This window comes from Tyto alba, unplaced genomic scaffold, assembly GCF_018691265.1.
Source record: "Tyto alba isolate M040663 unplaced genomic scaffold, T.alba_DEE_v4.0 Super-Scaffold_44, whole genome shotgun sequence".
Lineage (NCBI taxonomy): Eukaryota > Metazoa > Chordata > Aves > Strigiformes > Tytonidae > Tyto > Tyto alba.
In genome coordinates, this window is record NW_024881320.1 from 4,100,730 (window position 1) to 4,121,646 (window position 20,917).

At 43.8% G+C, this 20,917-nt stretch overlaps 2 protein-coding genes across 8 annotated transcripts; one reads left to right on the forward strand and one right to left on the reverse strand.

The window, feature by feature from the left end:
- The first annotated feature begins 49 nt into the window (after positions 1–49).
- On the forward strand, positions 50–5,241 carry MTRFR (mitochondrial translation release factor in rescue). 3 transcript variants are annotated; one of them, XM_033008325.2, is made up of 4 exons: positions 188–1,345; positions 2,455–2,753; positions 3,409–3,649; positions 4,695–5,241. In XM_033008325.2, exons 1-3 carry the CDS (start codon positions 1,342–1,344, stop codon positions 3,619–3,621), a joined length of 516 nt encoding a protein of 171 aa, XP_032864216.2. In that variant the 5' UTR covers positions 188–1,341; the 3' UTR covers positions 3,622–3,649; positions 4,695–5,241. The 3 variants fall into 3 exon arrangements, with proteins under 3 accessions (XP_032864217.2, XP_032864216.2, XP_042661052.1); XM_033008326.2 differs by lacking the exons at positions 188–1,345; positions 4,695–5,241 and adding an exon at positions 50–133 and having other exon boundaries at positions 3,409–3,792; XM_042805118.1 differs by lacking the exon at positions 4,695–5,241 and having other exon boundaries at positions 3,409–3,792.
- Positions 4,961–19,859, reverse strand: CDK2AP1 (cyclin dependent kinase 2 associated protein 1). 5 transcript variants are annotated; one of them, XM_042805115.1, is made up of 4 exons: positions 19,440–19,859; positions 9,338–9,444; positions 8,370–8,496; positions 4,961–5,806 (listed from the first exon to the last, which is right to left on the reverse strand). In XM_042805115.1, exons 1-4 carry the CDS (start codon positions 19,645–19,647, stop codon positions 5,739–5,741), a joined length of 510 nt encoding a protein of 169 aa, XP_042661049.1. In that variant the 5' UTR covers positions 19,648–19,859; the 3' UTR covers positions 4,961–5,738. The 5 variants fall into 5 exon arrangements, with proteins under 5 accessions (XP_042661049.1, XP_042661050.1, XP_032864218.1 ...); XM_042805116.1 differs by lacking the exon at positions 19,440–19,859 and adding an exon at positions 18,814–18,895; XM_033008327.2 differs by lacking the exon at positions 19,440–19,859 and adding an exon at positions 17,805–18,214.
- Between the last annotated feature and the right edge of the window lie 1,058 nt (positions 19,860–20,917).

The window sequence follows — 20,917 nt, forward strand, 5'->3', positions numbered from 1 at the left end:
GTGGCGGTAACACACGCGCACACACACCTCCCACCCCCGGCCTCCACGGGCCGCGCATGCGCACAGCTGACCCATTGGGGCGAGACGTGCAGGCCCGCGCCTGCGCAGTGGCTCTCGCCCCAAGTCGCCTCAGGTAAGAGATGGCGGCGGGGCCGGGGCGACCCGAGCTTTGGGGGCAGCCCCGGGAGGGCCGGGGTCGTGTCGCGTCGCGGTGACCGCGAAGTCGCAGGGTTCGGGCGGCCGCTGCCCGCCCTTCCCGCCGCGCTGGAAGCTCGCTTGTGTTCCTGGGCGTACCGGCCAACGAATGGCGGTTGTTTCCGCAAGCTTTTCGGCAAAACGGTTGCTTTAAAACGCAGTTTGTTCGGCTGTGCGGAGTGCGGGGGCGCATTGTCGCTGCACTGTCATCGCCGAAGTGTCCCAGTGCCCTGCGGCCCTTCCAGTGAGGCCGAAAGCGGCTGGCCGCTTCTGTAACTGTTTAAAAACTGAGAGATTAGCGTTGTTATTGACACAGCTCTTCGCTAGTCTAGGCTTAAAAATCTCATAATCAAAGCTTTTTTTTATTGTCATAAAATCTTCCTTACGCTATAAGGCACATGTTTCTTGGAGACTTTCTGTGCTAAGTAAAATCTCGAGAAAACTCTCAAGTATCTTCTAGGTTTACTCTTGTTTTATAGCTGTAGTATCGAGTGGTAGAAACAGGCTTACAGTGAACGTGATATTTTACCTTGACTTATCTATTAAGATCAGGCAGCTCAGAGTTGTCAGTCTTGGTTTCAAAACAGGCTGCTTGAAACGGGCGGTGCCTGTATTAAGCCTGCTGTTAAGTAAAGTCTCACTTCAAAACTAGGTAGTAGTTCCGCTGATTTTTTCTGCATGTTTTTTGCAGCAAAAGAAAAAAAAATGTTACTGCCTTCTAGTGCCACCAAGTGGACATCTTTACTTGCCAATACAAGCCTTCTTAAACTTAGATTTATTTCAACAATTATGTTCAATTTTTATGGATGTTTGATGTTAAGTGCCACTTCTTCACATGCTGAAGTGTTTTCTGAATCAAACAAAATATTCGAAGCATAGCAGCATGTATTGTTTTAATTGCTTACCTAATGCCTTGTTGAAGAAGGCCATTTGACAGCAGTAGAACCAGACATTCCTCATTATCCATGAGGATAATGCATACTTCCATGCATGCTTGCTGCCTTTGTTAATAACTTGACCTGGGAAAAATCAGCATCTGAAGTAGTAAATGAAAACCTGGTGGTCTGGTTACAGCTTGATTCTTCGTCCTCCATCTGATAGACATCAGACATCCTCCATCTGATAGTACATCATGAGTAGAGCAGGATGGGTAAGCTTGTTGACAGGATTAACCTGGAAGAATACTTCTGATTTGAGATGAAGTTTACCACATTTGCTGTATTAGACCACTCACCAAATTCTATACACACTGGAGCCTGACCCCAAAATTTGGAAGCCACTCTAATAGAGCAAGGTCAAATGTCTAGATTGTGTAACCTGTTTCGATAAGGATTACTCTTGTCTTCTGTACTAACCTAGCATTAAAAAGGAGTCTCAGAACTCAAAATCATAAATCGCAAATACACATATCAGAGTTGTGCTGTGTACTGTTAGACGGCTGTTTTGACCGAGCAGTCATGCATCATTCTCACAGGTAAATATCTGTCTTTGCGTTCTGACCTGTTGAAACTACATGAGCTTGTTCTGCCTGATCTGACTTCTGATACCCATATCCTACCATACCATAGGACAGAAAGTTCTATGTACAGCCTTGTTCTTTTTTTTTTGATTGTTTTGTTTTCCCTCCACCTCCTCTTTGCAGTCTTCCACTGGCAAACATGAGAAACCAAGACATTATTAGGCCATTTGTATTATGTAAATTTGCTGTTTTTTCCAGCAAGTTTCTTTCAGTAGTTTGAAGTAGTTTAAAGCAGTGTTCAAGGCAACCTCAGAGGAGGATTCCTGCACCCTCACCTGTGCTCCCTAGATGTAGTCCAAGCACGTGTCAACATGTGAATTGCAGGTACTGTTGCCAGCAAGCCACTACCTGGGCATGAGTGGAGTGTCCACAAAGGCTTCCCAGTCCAACTGTACGGGTCAGACTGCAAGACTGAAATGTCCTCTCTTTCCTCTTTTTTTGGTGTCTGTAGTATTTTCCAAATATTGGTAGGAGTACAATTTACTCTTCTCCAGATCCCTTTCAACAACAAAGTAATAATCTTGACTATTTTAAGAAACCTAATTGTCAAAGAGAAGTGAAATTCCACTCATGATGGTAAATATTCCAAGGCAAATGCCTATGAAGCTGGTTGAAATATCCTTGAAAATAGATCTGAATATCAAAATATCGCTCAAGACGTGCAGCTAAACTAGATCATCTTACAACAAGGATTCTCATGGTAAACTCCATTCCCACTTATATTTCTGATTTCGTTCCAGAGAAACTGTGTCCTCGTTTCTGTATGAATGTTCCAGGTTTATTTTATTTTACATTCTTACTGAGAGGTGTACGAACACCATCATGGAGACCATGGATTTTGAGAAAGCAGCAATTTTATCAGCCCAGAGTGCCCTTACTTCAGGCAGCAGGAAAGAAGAACTCTTTCAATCTCCTTGGACTAACTGAGGCAGAACTAAAAGAACAGTTTGTAAGAGGTGATGGCCCAGGAGGTCAAGCCACAAATAAGACAAACAACTGTGTTGTCTTAAAGCATATTCCATCTGGGATTGTAGTGAAGGTAATTATATTTTAATTTGTTAAATCACAAATTGCATCATGTCTTCCAAGTCTCATAGTAAAGCATAATCACAGTGCAAATGTCATGGAGGAAAAGTTTCTATGTATTGTAAAAAAAATCTCAGGAAGATGCGTTTTGACTTTCAGTAGATAAAAAAAACTTGGGGTCATAGCTTATCTTCCTGGCTTTGACGTGCACTACTATTTTGTAGTTTTTAATAAAACTTTCAGTGGCATCTGTCACACTCCTATCCCTCTTGTGAGTTAGAATGCCTTCCTTAACAAGTTGATTGTACTCACTTTGCAGATTCGTTTTGTGGATTAATACTTTGAAATTAATCTTTGCTTCCTTATGACAAGGGGAAGACACAGTTAAGTTCAACTCAGAAGAAGCTTTCCAAGGTAATATGGAAGCATTAAAGATTAATACAAAAGCCAGTCTGACAAATTACAATAGCAAACAATTATTAGGCAGCCTCTCCAAAATATATCCTCTGGATACAAAAGTTCCAGCAGTTCTTGGTAGGAGGATGCTCTTGACTTGGTGGGAAGGGAAGTTTCTTTACTGTAATGGCAGGAATATGTAGAGCGAAAGGGAAAGCAGAAGAATAAACAGGTTAAAGTTCTGGTAAAACTATCCTATTGTATTTCTTCAGTGTCATCAAACAAGATCAGTGGAGCAGAACCGAAAGATAGCCAGAGAAATCCTGCAGGAAAAAGTTGACCTTTTCTACAAAGGTGAAGATAGTGATGTTTTTAAAGAGAAGAAAGCATCAGAGAAGAAGAAGCAAGAGAAAAAAAGAAAAGCAAAGGAAAACCTAGAAAGGAAAAAGCATTTTAAAAAAATGCAACAATTGGATATGAAATAAACGTGAAATACTGACTTGTCCTAGCAGGGTAAGGGAAACATTTGTCATTATACTTAAACACAGTTTTCAAACTTACAGATGATGTAGGACTTCATAAGCACAACTGAAATACCGAGTAGTGACCTGCTCTTACTGTAAAACTGAAGTAATAAAAGCAGTCATGTATTCCTACTTCTGTTTGCTGTCCTCTCATTCATCACATTTAGCAATCAGTTTTTCTGTCAAGTTCAGAAGATGATAAACCAATCCTTGTTAAAAAGGAACTGTAACCTTTCTACCATTGTTAACAGAGACAAAAAAAATTCACTAGGTCTCCTGCCCAGCTGATATGATGCTTCATAGGAGTTTCATTACATACAGAGAACAGCCCTAAAAGGCTGTGACTTGCCATCCTTACTCAGGCAATGCCTCTACGGACATAAATCCTTTATAAACAGCGACCAGGTTTAGATACCGGTTCTGATGGTTTAATCAGATGTGCTGATGGAAGAGACACCAGTCACTGATTGCCTCCTTCAGATGTTAGCTGAACAAATGCTCTGTCCTACTCAATTTGGAAGGAAGCTTAAACAGAAGCTTTACAAATCTTACCTGGAGCAGTGATGAGCACTGCGGTAGAAGGCATTCCTGCAAGAGAGGGCTGGTCAGTCACGTCCTTTGAGTTCAAAGGTAAAATTGGGTCATTACAGATAAAGAACACCACGTGTTGGAAGCTGCCTCCCAGGGAAACAGAATCCAATTCATCCAAGCTTTGAAGTAATTAGCTCTGCCTCTTAATACTGTATTTTCTTCAAGTATCCATAGCTCTCTCTGTATTAGATATCCAAGATATCCTATTTTCCTTGGGATTTAGATTTGACTGTACAGTAGTGAACTATATGCTATGCTATAGTTAAGCTTGGGCATTTTGGTTTCTTCACTCATTTTGACAGTTTCCCATTTTATGCAAATACATGCAGCTGCATCTCCTTTGATACTGTTACTTTGAAGCCACTAGTGAAATTTATTTTCCTATTTTAATCCTCTTAACAACTCTTAATTGCTTAACCAGACCTTCTCTAATTTTTGGACAGCACCCTTGCTGGCTGCCACCAAGTTCTGGCCTTCAAAATCAAGGCCATGGTATGTATTTTGAAAGCAATGGAGACTACTAGCAACTACGCCACCTTCTTAGGAAGATCAATTGCATCCAGACTGTGCCACGGATGGAAACCTGCCAGCAATCTGCAGGCCTGTGCCCTTGTTCCTGAACTTGAGCATCCTGCATGAAGGTTAAATTTTTATCTGTTGAGAGTTCTCGTTCATGGAGTATAAATTTGATTAAAGTGACTGTACATACTTTTAATACAAACTGTTAATGAAAATAAGCTTTATTACGTCAAGTAATAAATACATACAAAGATGCAAATAACAGTTTTAGTAATTTATCCAGAATTTTCTTTTTTGGGCAAACTTTAAACTGAAATCTCCAGCCTTAATGTAGAAATTAGCTTTCCAGGACCTTGTTATTATTTAATAGGTTTCCCTATTTTCCATATAACTCATGCACTTTAAATGGACTTCAAAGCACTAACAGTCATGCAAATGTTTATGCAAAACGAACAAAAAAAGGAAAAATAAGAGAGGGGGAAGGTTATTTCTAAGCAGGACCTATGCTGTATGACAAATTGTGACTTAGCAGACTACTAGGTACAGCATGCTATTCTGCATTTATTAAAAAAAAATCCTTAGAGCTTATGTCAAACTTTGAAAGATTGACAGTTTGGGGCTAAGTGAATATAGTCAAAGGAAAAACAAACAGGATGAGACTGTGGCTGGATAAGAAAAGAACTGAAATATAGCCCAGGAGAGAAAGATCATTCCTCTGCATGCAGTTCAGTTTTCATGTTTTAGAAACATTTTAGGGAGTTTTAACGTCTTTACAAAATGCAAACCCTCAGTAAGTTGAAAAATCCTTGTTTTCTCATTCTTAACTATACATTTTTGTAAGGGCAAACCAAGAAAGGTAAAACATTCAAAATAAAGTAATTTGTCCGAATGTTTAAAGAGTCAAAAGGAATAAGTGTTATACTCTTTCTTCATTAAGAGATGGAAAATCTTGCAACTGAATTAGTGGGCTAGGATCTTGCATTTCGTTCCGTCTCAGCCAAGCATTCCCGAACTAATCCTCTAGCATGAATAATGCCTGCAAAAGAATTGAACATACTGTAAATCATCTCGTTCAGGTCACGCTTGCAATGACAGTCCAGAGAAAGGTATTACGTATTTCTGTCCCAAGTTGCCAAGGCTACCACAGCATGCCTCAGAAAAGGGAGAGATCCCTCACTTCCCAAACATCAGCTGCCGCTAAACAAGTTTGCTTTCCCAAACTGGCATTATAAATTGAACAGGGACTAAACCAGAAATCGAAGCATGATAAGATTTGTAGGTCTGCAGTGACAGGTGTATCTTAATGTGCAGTACAGGCCTATTTAAAATCAGAGGCTTAACAGAAGGAAAAAAAAAAAAACATCGTAACTACCTGTGAGTTATTTTTCTACAGTAGAGTGAAAAATAAATACGAAGTTATTTGGGGAGTCATTTTAACAAGCTCTGAAAGTCTTAATACCTTTGGACAGTTCTCCAAGAGGATGCATCAAAATCCAAGCCTCCATAATACTGCTTAAACACAAGTTGTGTCTCTTGTAAGAATAAGAAGGAATTTTTTATGGTGTGTGCAAAAAGTTACCTCCTAACACTGGCTCAGCTCCCAGTGTAAATCATCACCACTTTACATGCTGCCATATCTACTCTCATCTGATAGACATAATGTGGAATTTTCCACTACAAGTCCTGTTGCCTTGAGTTCCAGCAATCTGGACCTTGATTCTTAATCCTGGAACTAAATCTAGATTCATGTTCACAGACTTGCTGAAAGAACAGTGCTTGAGACAGATTTTAAATTGAGAGACGGACAGAATTTTCTACATCAAACGAGGTTATATTTTACTGACAGGACAAGATAAAAGGCGATTTCTCTGCTCAGTATTTCTCCTTAACAAGGTGGAGAATGGTCAATAAGGCAAAAGATGAGGTTTAATCTCTATTTAGAGATAATGGATTCTGTTTGTAGAAGGCTGCTAGCCCACATCACGGCAACAGCCTTTACATCCAAGGAGTCCTGGACGTGGGACCTGACGGGTGCAAGGCTTTGCAGAGGGTTAAATTGACTCTGACAAAGCTGCATCCTGCAGCTGTGGGATGCAGAAACGCGTACTCGGAGCAGTGCCTTAGACCTGGATCTGGTGGCAGTATGCCCGGTTTATGCAGCAAAAGTACCCTGAATTATGTAGAACACTGGGAATTTGGCCAATTTTAGAGGTCAGTAACCTCTGTGCTTAGGAGCCAGTGGAGCTGGGGACAGGGAATAACCTCCACATGGGCATGGAGGCTGCAGTCATGTGGTTACCCTCGATCGCTTCTGCTCTCACACTTGCACGTGCTCCTTCAGCCATTAGACTCACTCCCAAAATGGAAAGAGAGGTATGCTTGTGACCAAAAGATGGCAGCAAAAAGTATGTATTCGGGACTCTTCGCAACACTGGCAAGTCACAGTGGCAGCGTTGAATCTTAAACCTACCTTAGCCAACAAACTAAATACTCGCTGCAAGAAGTAGCAAAACAACTTTTCCTCACTGACTGGACCATTCAGTTCAGAGAACATCTGCATCTCTCCCGGTCTCTCTCAAGTTGTCCCCATTAGCCTACTGCCATTCATGATCTATTAATACTGACTCAGGCAATGCAATAAAGAGAGACTCCAGCAACATTGATTTTAGCTGTGCCAGATTCCACTTACCACTCATCAGCAGACTTTATTGCATCCTTTCCCAGAACAGCTACTAGTCATTTTATTGCATGTCATGGCAGATATATTACTCTCCCATAATGGTTGAGCCTTAAATAAAGCTTTGTAGTCTTGGGTAAATGTAAAGGGGGATTTGCAACGTGGTGAAGTTAGTCTGTTACAATAACATTCCCATTCAGGGTTGAATGCATGGGCCAAACTCAGCACAGGGACCAAGGAAAGGGAGAAAAAGGTAACTAGGTTATACTGGCAAGGACGGAACAGCAGCACAACTGGTGTCGATGGCCTTTCAGGGTCATTTCAGGAGATGGAGCAGTGGAATGTCCCACTGTTCCTTCAGAAATATCCCTCCTCGTCCCCTGCAGAGGACAATGTCAAGCTGATGTCAGCAGTGGGGCATGTGGGGGTTTCTTTTACACTGCAAGGAAAGGCCATTTATTACCCCTTTTAGCTGACAAAGCACAGCTAGAGAGACCTCATCAGCCAGGCCTAAAAGCTTCAATGTCCCTTACTAGTGGGCTCTTAATGACATCCACTCGACAACAGGTAACAGAGCCCCAGCAGCCCAACACGCCACAGAGAGGAGGGGCAAGTAAGGCACTCAAAAGAATATATCCATTAGACACCTTAAGAGTTCTAAAATAAGGTTTGAATTATTAACTGAAACTCCTCTTGTATGCACAAATCACATTTTGTCACTGGTTTAATCTATCAAATACAGCATGAATATAGAGCATCCCAAGGTTTCAGTTGCTTGTTAATACACCTAGTTTAATAATGAGCCCAAGACAGCTGTCTCCTTTCAAAGGAAACAGTTGTCATGAACCCATATATAAGTAGTCAGTGCATGAAGTGTATGGAACACGATTATTTTTTTTTTTTAAATAAATTTAAAGGTTACCTCTTTTTAGCCTCTCCATCGCACTTTTACTCCCAGCATACGTGGGTCTAATCTCTTTTCCTAATTCTTCTATGATAGCTAGAAGTTCTGCGTATTTGCTCTGCGGTACTTGACTGCTGCTGGTACCCTGTAGTTGAAAGTACATTAATCTCAATCAAATACTGCTAAAACAAAACAATTACAACAAGCAGCAACTGGAAATTCATGGACAACCAGAAATAGCCCTGGAAGCCACTTTTTAAAAAAATAATTTTTCAGGTTCATTATATAAATATGTTTTTATTTTTTTGCTGTTGGACACAATGCTACATGCCCTTCAAAAATCGGGATCAACTGGGAGGATGCAGCTGCAAGGCTAGGACCTTAGGTAAAACAGAAGTCCTGCGAGAACAGCAAACTGGGAACTGCTTATTTAACTCTGTTTCTGCTTTTTCAATGTTTAGATGTATATTTTGTGGAGAAGTTAGCTTGGCAGAGAAAGTGAGAAGCAGATAAAACAAAACTGCCCATATCACAAGGGAAATCCCATTAAGTCAAATACATTTCACAGAAAGCTTACTGCCGGATTCCTGAAGCAGCCTGAAGCAGGACTGTCTGTGACATACACTTGAGGAGACTAAGTTTTAGAGTATAAATTTGCTGAAGAAAACAGTATAGAAATATTAATTTTTTAACAAATAATTTTAAAATATGCTAGAGCCCTTACTATCAGAACATAACTCAAGACATATTTCACTGTGACTCAGATGGGATGGGACTAACAGTTAATTAGTAACCAACCTCACTCAGCACTCTGCTTAGTCTAATTTGATCCCAAGACATGTGCGATGAATCAGTCTGCCATTTGGGTTTGATTTCAAATCTTGGTGGGAGGGAGGAACACCTCAGATTACAGGCTGCAATCCATGCTACTATGCAAACGTAGGGTCAGTGATCTGATTAAAGAAAAACAACAAGCAGAGCCGTACCTGCATCCCTTGTGTATAGCCTAGAGATGGGGGTCCGTAGTCATTTATAAGCTGTCTATATTGTGCAGATGTTGCCATACTTGTGGAAGGAGAGTGAACGCTCCCAGCTGTAAAGAGAAAAGAGGAAAAAAAAAAACCCTGTTATTATCTGAAGATTAATTAGTCTGTTACATTGGGACACATTTTAATCACTTTTTTCTAAAGCTGTGACCTCTCACCTTTGTGTAAGCTCCCTAATGAAATTTCAGAGTCTCGTGATTTGCTAGGAAGAAAATGGTTAAATTAATGCTTCTCTAATGTTTGCTGTACATTTGAAAATAGCACAGCCTGCAACATTATCAGTGCAAATTGTTTGCCTAAAAGTGAAACAAGAGTGTAGCATGACAGGTTGTTCTGCCTAGACAAACTGTAAATATTAAGGAGCCCTATTTTTGCATATATACATTCCACATAGATGAGTCTAATGTACTGTGCTATTTTTACTTTTTCAGTGCAAGTTATCTGAAAGTAATTTTGCAACTCAAAGTGTCATCACATGGTCAATGCAAGTTACCCTCAGTACTATTTTCAGCCAATGCCAAAACTATTCATAGGGAACAGTCAGTTGAGGTATATCAGATCTGCTGCTCATTGTATGACATCTGAGGCGATGAGGGCTACACCATTATTCCTCTGTGTAAATATCAAACATTTTTAGCCAGTCAAATTGTGCTATATAAGTAAACCAAAGGAAAAATAAGATCACTTTGGGTTATGGCTACTTTTTCTAAAGTTATAAAAGATACTCAGATCTACAGGGTTTTGAGTCAGCTAGGAGTTACAGAAACAGACTCTAATGTGATCATTGACGAACTACTCCAGAAATGAACAATTAAAACACTTCTTCCCCCTCGCCTGGCAACGGTAAGAATTTGTGTTTGTCAAACAACTTTTAGATTTTTCTTAGGGGGCTTAATTATACTGCCCATCTCACAACAGTGCTATAGGACCTGCTGGTTACCGACTGTACACTCAGGACTATGGGAGCATTACACCATTCAGCTTGTTCACTCTTGCAGCTGAAGTGCCCCTGCATCCACTGATGCCGCTGCCTTTGCCTGTAGGCACAGACACAGACTGCCTGCTGTCTGGAAAAATCTTCTCCCCTTACAAACTCCTTTGCTGAAAATTCCCTACTGTCTTTCATATGAGGAACAGATCTCATTTACCAGCCTTCATTTAAATCTAAATTAAACTGATGCTAAAAGTCACTGGGGCTCAGAACTATGTAAATCTCTAGCTTTGTTTTAAAGTTGCAAGTGATTTCATTCAGATTTTCCCCTCACTACAAAAAGAGCCAGCCAGCAGTTAAACTGTAAAAAGCACTGCTGAACATAGTGGAACAGACTTGTCCTCAGCTGGGAAGTCTCTTTACACTTCAGAATTAATCACAGGCTATCATTGTAGGGTTGTCTTCATTACAAGAAGAAAGTGCGTTCTTAATTTTTACTAGTTAGCTGGATGTGAAATCCTAAAAAAGGCAAATTGGGCTGGTCACTAGGTCACCCTAAAAAAAGCAATGTTTCACTTTGTCTTTACCTAAGCTGCTAAATTTTATGGCATGACAATCTGCATTTCTGTCGCTAAGGTTTCACATGGAGCTAACCGTCACATTTTGCTAAAGCACAGTAAAACCCAAAAAAACTAAACACCACACCCATAGAGTACAGCATTGTGAAGGAACGTGACAGTTGTCAGCTATTCTCTCAATTAGTTCTTCACATTATCAGCTCAAAATACACGCACAGTTTTAAGATTTCTGTATGTGCAACTCAGTCAATGTTACAAGTCCAGATGACCGAATTTCAACAGTTATCAAACACAACGCAACATCAAACCACATCTTTCCTCCAAGGTCTTCAAAAACATTAATAAGCCCCTTGTGCTGCAAGGTAAGAAGGTTTAATTACCTCAATTAAGCAGAGAAAGACTTAAGCGATTTTTCCTCATGTACAATAAAACAAAAGACCCATCTTGCAAAGACTTGTTCCTGAACTGTTACTGCAAGCAGTCACATAAAAGACCTGAGAGCTCCAAACTGGTTCAGAATTAAGGCAAGGACTCCAATGACCAGGCTCAGGAATCCTGCTCTACCCACTGAGCAAACCTTAGCTGCAGCCCATGCAAAACAAAAACCATTTTGTCACCACCATATTGGTTAATATAGTACAGATAATTTAGTGATTGTTTCAGATTATGTTGATTTACGCAATGACACGTGCTTGGTCTGTATGAAATGACACAGCAGGGTATGTCTAGATAAGGAAGAAACTCTACTAGAAGTGCGATGTGCCAAGGCAAAGTAGTGAATCTAGGGGCTGACCAAGAAAGTTTCATAGATGTGAGAGCCAGCATCGTACGGCGCTGCAGTGGACAGCAGTCAGTCTCAGCATGGGAGCTCGAATCCAGCAGTGACTCACTCAACACTGAGTGACAAAACCAAGAACTTTCAGTAGGCAACTATGAGTAAGGACCTTCCGCTGGAGTTGGAGCATCGCCCCCGGTGTGAATTAGCAGCCAGCTCCGTAGAGCCCCGGCGCTCGGGGAGCCAGGGGTGCTGTATTGTCTGCTGTACCCAGGACATATGCAGAGCTGTGCTGCAGACACTAGAGGCCATTGCTGAGTACGGCTTGCCCTGCCAAATGACAGATCGTGGTAACCATGGTGAGTTTACCCGTTTCTTTGCAGTCTGCATCAAAAATGTAATAAGACATAATGCCATGCGCCGACCACTTTATCAGCAGCAGCAGGCCCAGAGAACAAAGAAAAGGATTTGACTTGGCCATGGTACCAGCCTCCACACACCCATGTCAGTTGTGCCAGTCAAACTCAGCTGGAGGAGCAAAAAATGAAAAATCCTTGATTTCACCTCAATTTAAGATGATGCAATCATGAAAATAAAATTAATTGTGGGGGTATTAGTACCTCACAGGGTAACAGACCCTGAGTTTTTTGACCTATCACTTTGTATGATAATCTCAAGGAGAAGCCCTGGGTCTTAGATGACTATTACTCAAATAACTCAAAATATATCTGCATGTTTGAACATCCTGTATATTTCAGAGTTAAAAAAAAAAAAAAAAAAAAAAAAAAAATCACCAGCTATTGTTATTATAGTTAGCAAGAAAAATTAGGCCAGGAAGTCTCACAGTCAAAACCCAGTCAAAAATCAGTGTGATGATTAGGTATTCACTAGAGAGAAAAAAAGGAGGGGAGATCTAAATTGAGGCTTGCTCTCTCACGCTAAAATGACAATGGAGACAAGACAGTTAAGAATCGATGGAATCGAAGACAGAGTGTGCCTGGTACTGAATTTAAGTGACACCCTGTATCACATCCCAAATTGTCTTAGTGCTTGCTGCTGTTTAAAATCTAAATTAATATACACACTTTCCTCCCTCCACTTTCCTTATTAAATGTACACAGAATCTTTTATATACCCATTTATTCTTGTGCCAACAATGTCTCTTATTTCCAAATTCAAGCAGAAGATTACCAGAAGCATTTTTCCCCACAAAAATACAGTGACTTTCTTGTTAATCTATATTAATCTTTATTAATTGATGGGGGGATGGTCTAACAATAAGCAAACAGAAATGAGATTTTTGTGTCAAAATCTCTTCCTTCTAGCCATCTCTCTGAGCCCAGATTAACACCCTGGAGGACAAAGGATCTAGAATCAATCTTTGTTTGCCTAAACTCCCACTGACCAGGAATCTTCCCATTAATTTTAGATAGGTTTGCAGGGATCCCTTCAGCTCCTTTGCTACTGTCTCCAAAGCTGACAAGTGATACCAATTTGCTGATTTAAGTTTTAATTCTTAATTCTATTACTATTGCTTGCTAGAAAAAATAACTGGAAAGGCAGCTTACTGTGCACCCTGCAAGGAAGGAGTAGGAGCAGGAATGCTGGGGTACTCTCACCTGATCCACTCCCAGCAGATGCCATGCCATCTACGCAGCTCAACTGCCACCCTGTTTCACTCTCACAAACCACAAAGTAAAACCAGGAATAGTTACTCAACTCACCAAGTTACTCATGTAGGACTGACTTAGACAAGTCAAGAGCCAACCCCATTGGATATGTGTTTCTCTGCTGCCCTGTACTTTATAAGGTCCTATGAAACTGCATAGGCAAACTGCTGCCATTTTACAAACTTCGTAGACATGAACATGACAGCATGTAAGAAGAGCTGCCTGTAGCCTGAAGTTTATCCAAGGTATGCAGTACAGTCTGTGGAATATCGCTGCTTCTACCTCTATTTCACAATCTCTTCAGCTGAGGTTGCTTGCAACATAAAGACTGTTGCCATTTAGATGGCTAACAGTCATTACCTCTTTATATAGAGCCTGGTGCTGGAAGTTACTGCCTCTGCCACACAAATGGAGAACATTCCTCATCTGCTTCAGATGACAGCAGTTTGGTTCCTGATGGTATGCAGTATAAGACAACCAGGCTGGAATATTTTAATTGAGAGGATGTAACTTCTACTGTCCTAAACCAGACAACTTTGCAACAAAACGCATGAGAAATGTTTGTGTAAGCTGCTCTGCCAATACACATTGCGAAGCGAGTATCTTCTAGAACAGGGGAGAAGTAACATCTTCAACTAGCACAGCCACTTCTGCAGCGAGTATATGAACACAGCCTGAAACACTGTTGTAGTGTTTTGGCTGACTACAAGAATATTTGATTCCTTAGCCCTCTACGCACTTTGCTTTAAGTTCAACAAGAGCTCCTTGCCATCCATGGGACACCACATGCATGTCTGTGCAAGCAGATCTACTGCACAACCAAGCCACAGCCAACTCTACAGGAGTTGCCAGCCCGGAGTGAAAACAGCCCCCCTTTCCTTCAACCTTCCAATAAATTTTTTAATTTAAAATAACAGACCCCATTCTCATTTGCACAAAACATTCCTTATAGCACTGGCTGTGAAAGTTATATTTTCACCCACTGTTTCCCCCTTAAACAGCCCTTGTGGTAGAAACAGACCTTTCTTTGAATAAAACTATTTCCTTTTAAAAAAATCCAGCGCACACACACATAAATATGTTCTCAAGAACTAGGACATTCTTTATCGTAACAGCCAGAGGCCTTGCTCTTTTGATCTGTCACACTCTGGGCCTTTTCTCTAGTACTCTCATTCTATTTAATCTTTCCATGTGGATAACGGTCATGTTTTATGTCTCCTCTTCCTATCCTCCTGACTTTTCTTCTTTTTTTTTTTTAATTGGAAAAACAAAAGACAGTCAATTGGACTCCCCACCATTCTTCTTTTCTAGCTTAAAATACAGGCTATTTCTACACTATTAAGTTATTTGGCACAACAGGAGAGGATCAAAAGATGAAAGCACTTGGTACAAGTTCAGATGTAGTTGGGGTGAGGGGGTATGACTTAAGATTAGATTTTAGTCTGGTCCCTCAGACTAAGTGTCTGTATCGTGGGTATGGTTCAAAGCTGTCCCATTTTTGGTTTGGACCCCTGTGCTCTTATTAAAAGGGATGGAGCATTAAAAGGGATGGAGTGCTGCACAACTGGAGCAAAGCTTCTAGTTTTATCCAAAAGGAATCAAATTAGCATGAACCAAAACCACTCTGCAATTCAACCAACATGTGCTGGAGAATTGCTGACTGTGAAAACGATACCATTGCTCTGAAGCTAAACACTCAGGTAGACAAAGCCAAAAACGCCAGTTTTCTAAATGTCCAAACAAGTCAACTTGAAAATGGCTAATTTCGAAACATGTTTAGCATGCTTCTTTTCAGATCATTTTTAACTGCACATGGACTTCAAGAGATCAAGAAAACAGCAGGGGGTATATTTTCTAGAAATTATGCCCCCCCCCGCTAAGTCACGAACCCTTTGCTCTCTGTTCTGCCTACAAACAGTATTCTTTCCAGTTCTCCCACTCCAAAAACAACCTCTCAATATCGACAACAATATCAAACACAAGCTGTCTCTGTAAAGGGCGACAAGCAAGCTGTCTGCTTGTGCAGACTCCACTGTGGTCTTAATGATATAAGGAATGGCCTAGTGTGCTTGGTATCATTTCTCAGGACTAAATTAAATCAGTCTCTGCAGTTGCAAGCTACAGCCCCAGTTAGGGAAATTATTTTCATTTCACCTCTTGGTGATAATTTGCACTTTTCACCAAGAAACTTCTGGTTTCTGTGAGGTATGGCAGGTGCACTGGCAGCCCTGTTGGTCCTCAGCTACAGCAGTACCTGTTGTACAGGCCACCACTTGTTCATGTGGAGAAGCCAAGAGGCAGCTCCTTCCCCTGTCACAGTCTGCTGGAATTTGTTTTTCCGGATCCTACATCCAAAAGTTTTTAAGCTTCACTACAGGAACATGACTTTGTCTTGAAACCTGACATTTCTACAAGAATTAGAATAAAACCAAAGGAAAATCCCAAACTGTTTCCGCTGGCTTCTGTGTCTTAAAACTACTTTTCTCTGACCTGTGCAAACTCTGAACAAAATAGGAATGCTGGTGAACATCCACAGAACCAGAAAACACATGGAAACAAGGAGAACAAGAAACTACAAACCAGTTCACAGCTAGTGTAAATCTCTCTGGTTCCACTTAAGTCAATGGAGATGCTCTACTTCACCTCAGCTAAGCAGCTGGCCCTCATACAGAGAAATAGTTCAACAATATGAAACACAAGACAGATGAGGAGGAAACAGTACTTTGCAGGATTCAGTATGATAAGCAAGAGAATACAAACAAATCAAAACATAGCTGTTAGAAAGGGTAGCTGAGGTTCCCACAGCACATTGCAGGATCAGGAGAGGTTGGGATGGTAGAGCCACAGCACCACAGGTCCCTAAGAGCGCCTTTTTACCACCCAGGCAGAGAAGATGTTTGTGCAGGAGATTAAATAGGGTTCCCTGAGCACAGACAGTTTAGAACTGGCAGCCTGGGGTGCTACACACAGGGGTCCAATTCCCAGAGCACAGGCCCTCCAGGAAGGCAACTGATAGTTTGGACAAGACACCGCAAGCCTGGTTGCAGACACCCTGGGCCAAGTGTCACCACTGAACTGGGCAATGGGGAAGAGGAATTGGCACCAAATTCTGCTGTGACAACATGTTCTCCTTCCCTTAGCCTGTGTAAGGCAGAGGAGTCAGCACCCAGATGCTTCCAGCATCCTGAGTCACTTGCAGAGCAGCTGCATTCCCCTCACCCACAGTCATCCCCAGATCTGCCAACAACTCAGAGGCTTCCTCCCCATATTTTGTGTCCCCCCTAAACAGCTCCTCTCCCTCTGCACTTCAGTCCAGATTTTTGAGTCCCTAAACATGCTCCCATGCAAGAACAGAGCACAGTCACCCATCAACCACAACTGCTTTATCTCACTGATCCACTTACAAAGTATAGTTTAAACACGATTTTGCGAAGTAGCCACTCTCAGCCTAAACTTGAAAGGAGTTCACTCTGCAGCAAGGACGCAGCTCCAGGAGCTGAGTCGACACTGCCTTTCCAAATATTCCTGCACCAGAAGCCCTGCACTGCAGGGAAGCAGCATTACCTCCCAAAGGAAAATCCCTGTGAGATCCACAGCTGCCCAGAGCCCTCCATCAGCCAAGAACAAAATATTCAGCATTCATACAGAGAGGCTTCTGCAGGGCTGATTTCAGGCCAAAAGGGACAGATTTCCTGTTTTCCTCTCCTCTGCAGGACGGGCGGGGGGGGGGGGGGGGGGGGGGGGGGGGGGGTTGGGGGGGGTTCTTCCCTCCAGGTTTGGAAGCAAACCTACGATTTATCCTCCTGGCTGGGGGCATTTAATTTAAGCACAATGGAGAAGCAATCTCCTTCAACTCAGAATTAAGCTCCAGAAAGGAGGGGGCCATTTGCAGTCATATCACTCTGAATGCGATATGTGCAACTGCAAGGACTGCTTTGTCTAACTCCCTTGGCCTTAGGCCACAGTGCTGGCAATACCACTAGCTAGAGGAAGAGCTGGTGCGTGAGGATAATGGCAGAAGACAGGGAGGAAAGAGAGAGCCCATTTTGGATTCAGAGGAGGACGTTCTTTCATTGAAAACATTCTGGGGGTGTTGAGGATGATCCCAACTCAGAAGAGAGGACAACTTAGACAGGAATAGTTCCAACATGACAGCAAACTACTGCTAACTTGCCATTACGAGGGGAAAAAAAAAAAAAGGGGGGGGGGGAGGGAAGGGAAAGATAAAACTGTATGAAAGAAATCTAAAACCCTGATCGCAGCCAGAGCGTTAGAAAGCACACAGACACGGCAGTAAGAGGACTGGAGACAGAAACTTCACCACTCAGCTCGCATTGTGAGCGGCATGTCTGACCCGGGATTTTGCAGTCCTCATTCGCAGAGCAGCCAGACTTGGATCCCCCCCACAGCATGACCTAATCCCCACCCCTCACCCACCATCGCAAAATACCACCTTTGTTTTCCCTGCAATTTTACGGCTGTTCCGGAGAGCAAGGCACAGGTTCTCGTGGGAGCCAACAGGAGAACGGTTTCCCTTGCTGGGCTTTGCTTTGTTTCTTTTTTTTCCTCCGGTGACACTTCTGCTTTTTGTCAAAAAATCCTTAGCACATCCCCTGCTTCCTGACCCCTTTGCAGAGCAGCGCTCGGGCCCACAGTGCTCCCCACACACAACCCAAGCACACCGAGCTCAGCTCCACACAGGATCGAAGTGTCTGAGGCACAGGGACCTCCGTTCATCCACCGGCTGGTGACGATTCCCTGCAGTAAAATAAGATTGCCGCTCTCCAGGTAGCTAGAATAGAGGTGCATCTTGTTGATCCCTTTCGTTCATCAATCTCCCAGGATTACAACCACAAACAGCACTGTAAAAATCATCGAGGCAGATTTCCCTCCCTCCCTCCTAAACTCCCTGCAAAACTTTCCCTTCTCAAAGAAAAAAAAAAAAAAATGAGCCTGATTCCTGGCTGCGGATGGTCTGATGCCAACCCTGCAGGCTGGGGCTGCAGGGAAAGGAGACAGGAATATTATTTTTAAGTCAGAACCAACTTCTCCATTTTGGTTCTGTTCAGTACTAGCCGACACGCACAGATTAGCGAGATCCCCTCCAAATATCCCACAGCGAAGCAATTGCTGCTGCGGCTTTGTTCAGACTGCACCGATTTACACACACTCCCCGCGACCAAGACCCACTTTTACAGCAAACACATCAGCACAAGAAAAAACACTCGCCCGCTGTTACCTTTGGAAATTATGGAGGAAAAGAAAAAAAGGACGGGGGGGAGGAACGTAAGGGGAAAAAAAAAAAAAAAAAGTTAATGCCATCAAGGAAACTTTTTAGGGAGGAAAGTTGGACTGATTCCTGTACAGATCCAAGGAAAATTAGTAATTTTTTTAAAGGGCTTTTGTAAGAAATAAATAGCAATTCCTGCCCCCTCCCCCCCCCCCCCAACACACACACACACCCTTCCAAAAAATCTCCAGCGAGCGGAGAGAGCTCGTCCGCCCGGGCTTCTCCGCGGAGCCGGTTAACTCTGAGGGGGGAGCGGGGACCGAGGGTCCCCCTGAGGCGCCGGCGGCTCCCCCCGGGCAGCGGAGGGCGTGGGGCCGGGGTCCCGGGGCGGCCCCGCTGCCTGAGGAGAGCTGCCCGGGGCGGCCCCGCCGCCTGAGGAGAGCGGCGTGAGGCGAGGCGCGGCGCGAACGGCACTTGCGGCGTTCCGCCAGCAGCGGTCCTCGCTGAGGCGCCGGCGGAATATTCCTGATCCAGATCAATCAGCCGCCCCGGGGAGCCGAGCATGGAGGAAACCTGGCGGCCGGAGCCCCGGAGCGGCGGCGGCGGTGGCAGCGCGGGGTCGGCCCGGCGGGCGCGGCGCGCTGGCGGAGGGGCGGGCGCGGTGCGGGCTAACGGCGCCGGGCGGCGGGCGGGCGCTGGTAATGGCGGCGCGGAGCCGGCGCGGAGCCGCTGCCCCGCCATACCGGACTGGGCAAAAAACTCGAGTCCGGGGCTTTCCCCCCCAGGTGCCGGTGCGGCACCGCGGCGCCCCGCCGCACGCCTCCCAAACTTGCCACCCAGTTGCCGCCGCGGACTTACCCGGGTTGAGGGGAGTCCCGGGGATGTGGGCGTTCAAGTTGGGCTTGTAAGACATTCCCAGAGACATGGCCAGCGGGAGGAGGAGAAGCGTCCTGAAATTCAGTGAAGCGTCTCCGTGTCTCCCAGACACTTTGGGTTGTTTACAGCAGTAGCAGCACCGGCAAATATGGCCGTCAGTTATATTGACACCCACAATGCAATATATCATCCATACATCATGAGGAGACGCGGATCCAAAAACTTTGGGGGAGACGAGGCAGCCACCCGCCGCGGCGGCCCGGCGCCCCGCGCACCTCGGCGCGGAGGGGGCGCGGAGGGGGCGCGGCGGCGGGGGGTGCCGCGGCCATCCCCTCACAGACAATGGAGCTCCCCTCAGGGACGCCGCCGTGAGAGGAGCCGGGCGGGGAGGGGAGGGCGGGCAGGCGGGCGGCAGGGAGCCCGGCGACGGCGAGGGGAGGGGGCGTTTTAATTAACTTCGGAAAGTTTTGGCACAACTTCTCATTTAAATCGGCTCTGCCCGCGCCGTGCGGCGGGGGGGCTGCGGCCGACAGCCCCTGTCAGGGGAAGAAAAGCTGACGCGTCCCTCAGGGTGGCCCAACGGCCGCTGCCTTTCCGCCTCCCCTCACCCCAACACCGGGCGTTCACCTCTGATTTATTCCCCGTTTCCCCCCGCTAATTTCGATGGAAAATACCTGTTGATAATTTTAGATATTTTTTTTTTTCCTAGACCAAAGAAAAATCTGCCTGCTTTTTTTTTTTTTTCCTTTCAAACCACTATTTCTCTCCACTCGAAGGTTGAAGGTTAATGTAGATTGCAGCTTCCGAGTGATTAAAAAATAAATAAGAATCTCGTTGATAATTGACTCATTTTCTGCTTGCAGACAGCAGTAAAACTTCCCCACAGGAAAAAAAAAATGCAGGTTAAATTATGAAGCTTTATAGCCTGTGTCTGCCACTCCAGAACTCATCCTTTTCACTGTAAAATACTCCGGTTTGTTCTTTGTCAGATAATCTCACACACACCTCTATAATCATTAAATTATGCCAGATTTATGCCAATATAACTGCTTGGGACCTAGACAGCCTCTCCTGTGGTACACAGCTCAGCCTAAGACTCACAGGGACCCACACATACATCTTAGCAGAAGCCACTCTGAGGTCAGTTGAGGTAGTTGGTAGTTTTATTGTACATGCTAATTAATGTCTATCCAAGGCTATTTACTGCACTTAATTCCAGTGACAGCAAACACAAAGAGCCCGATCCTGCTCCCTGGAAGTCTGGGGCAGATTCCTTTTAAGTGACGCTGATTTAGGCCCATAGTATCTCTCACCATGGACTGCTCTGCAGTGGGAGGCAGGCATCATCTCCATTGCAGAGACATGGAAATAGTCATGGAGCAATTAGATGATTTCCTCAATATGAAGGAGAATTGAGGCAGATTAGGAAAAGCAAGCCAGCCTTTGAAAAACACACACAC

Excerpts from the sequence above, each read along its gene's own strand:
- MTRFR (XM_033008325.2), top strand. Across the intron at positions 2,754-3,408 it reads CATCTGGGATTGTAGTGAAG|TGTCATCAAACAAGATCAGT; the intron begins GTAATTATATTT and ends GTATTTCTTCAG.
- CDK2AP1 (XM_042805115.1), bottom strand. The coding sequence starts at position 19,647 with ATGATATATTGCATTGTGGGTGTCAATATAACTGACGGCCATATTTGC. Across the intron at positions 9,445-19,439 it reads CGGGACTCCCCTCAACCCGG|CTGGGAGCGTTCACTCTCCT; the intron begins GTAAGTCCGCGG and ends TTCTCTTTACAG. Across the intron at positions 8,497-9,337 it reads GCTATACACAAGGGATGCAG|GGTACCAGCAGCAGTCAAGT; the intron begins GTACGGCTCTGC and ends TTTCAACTACAG.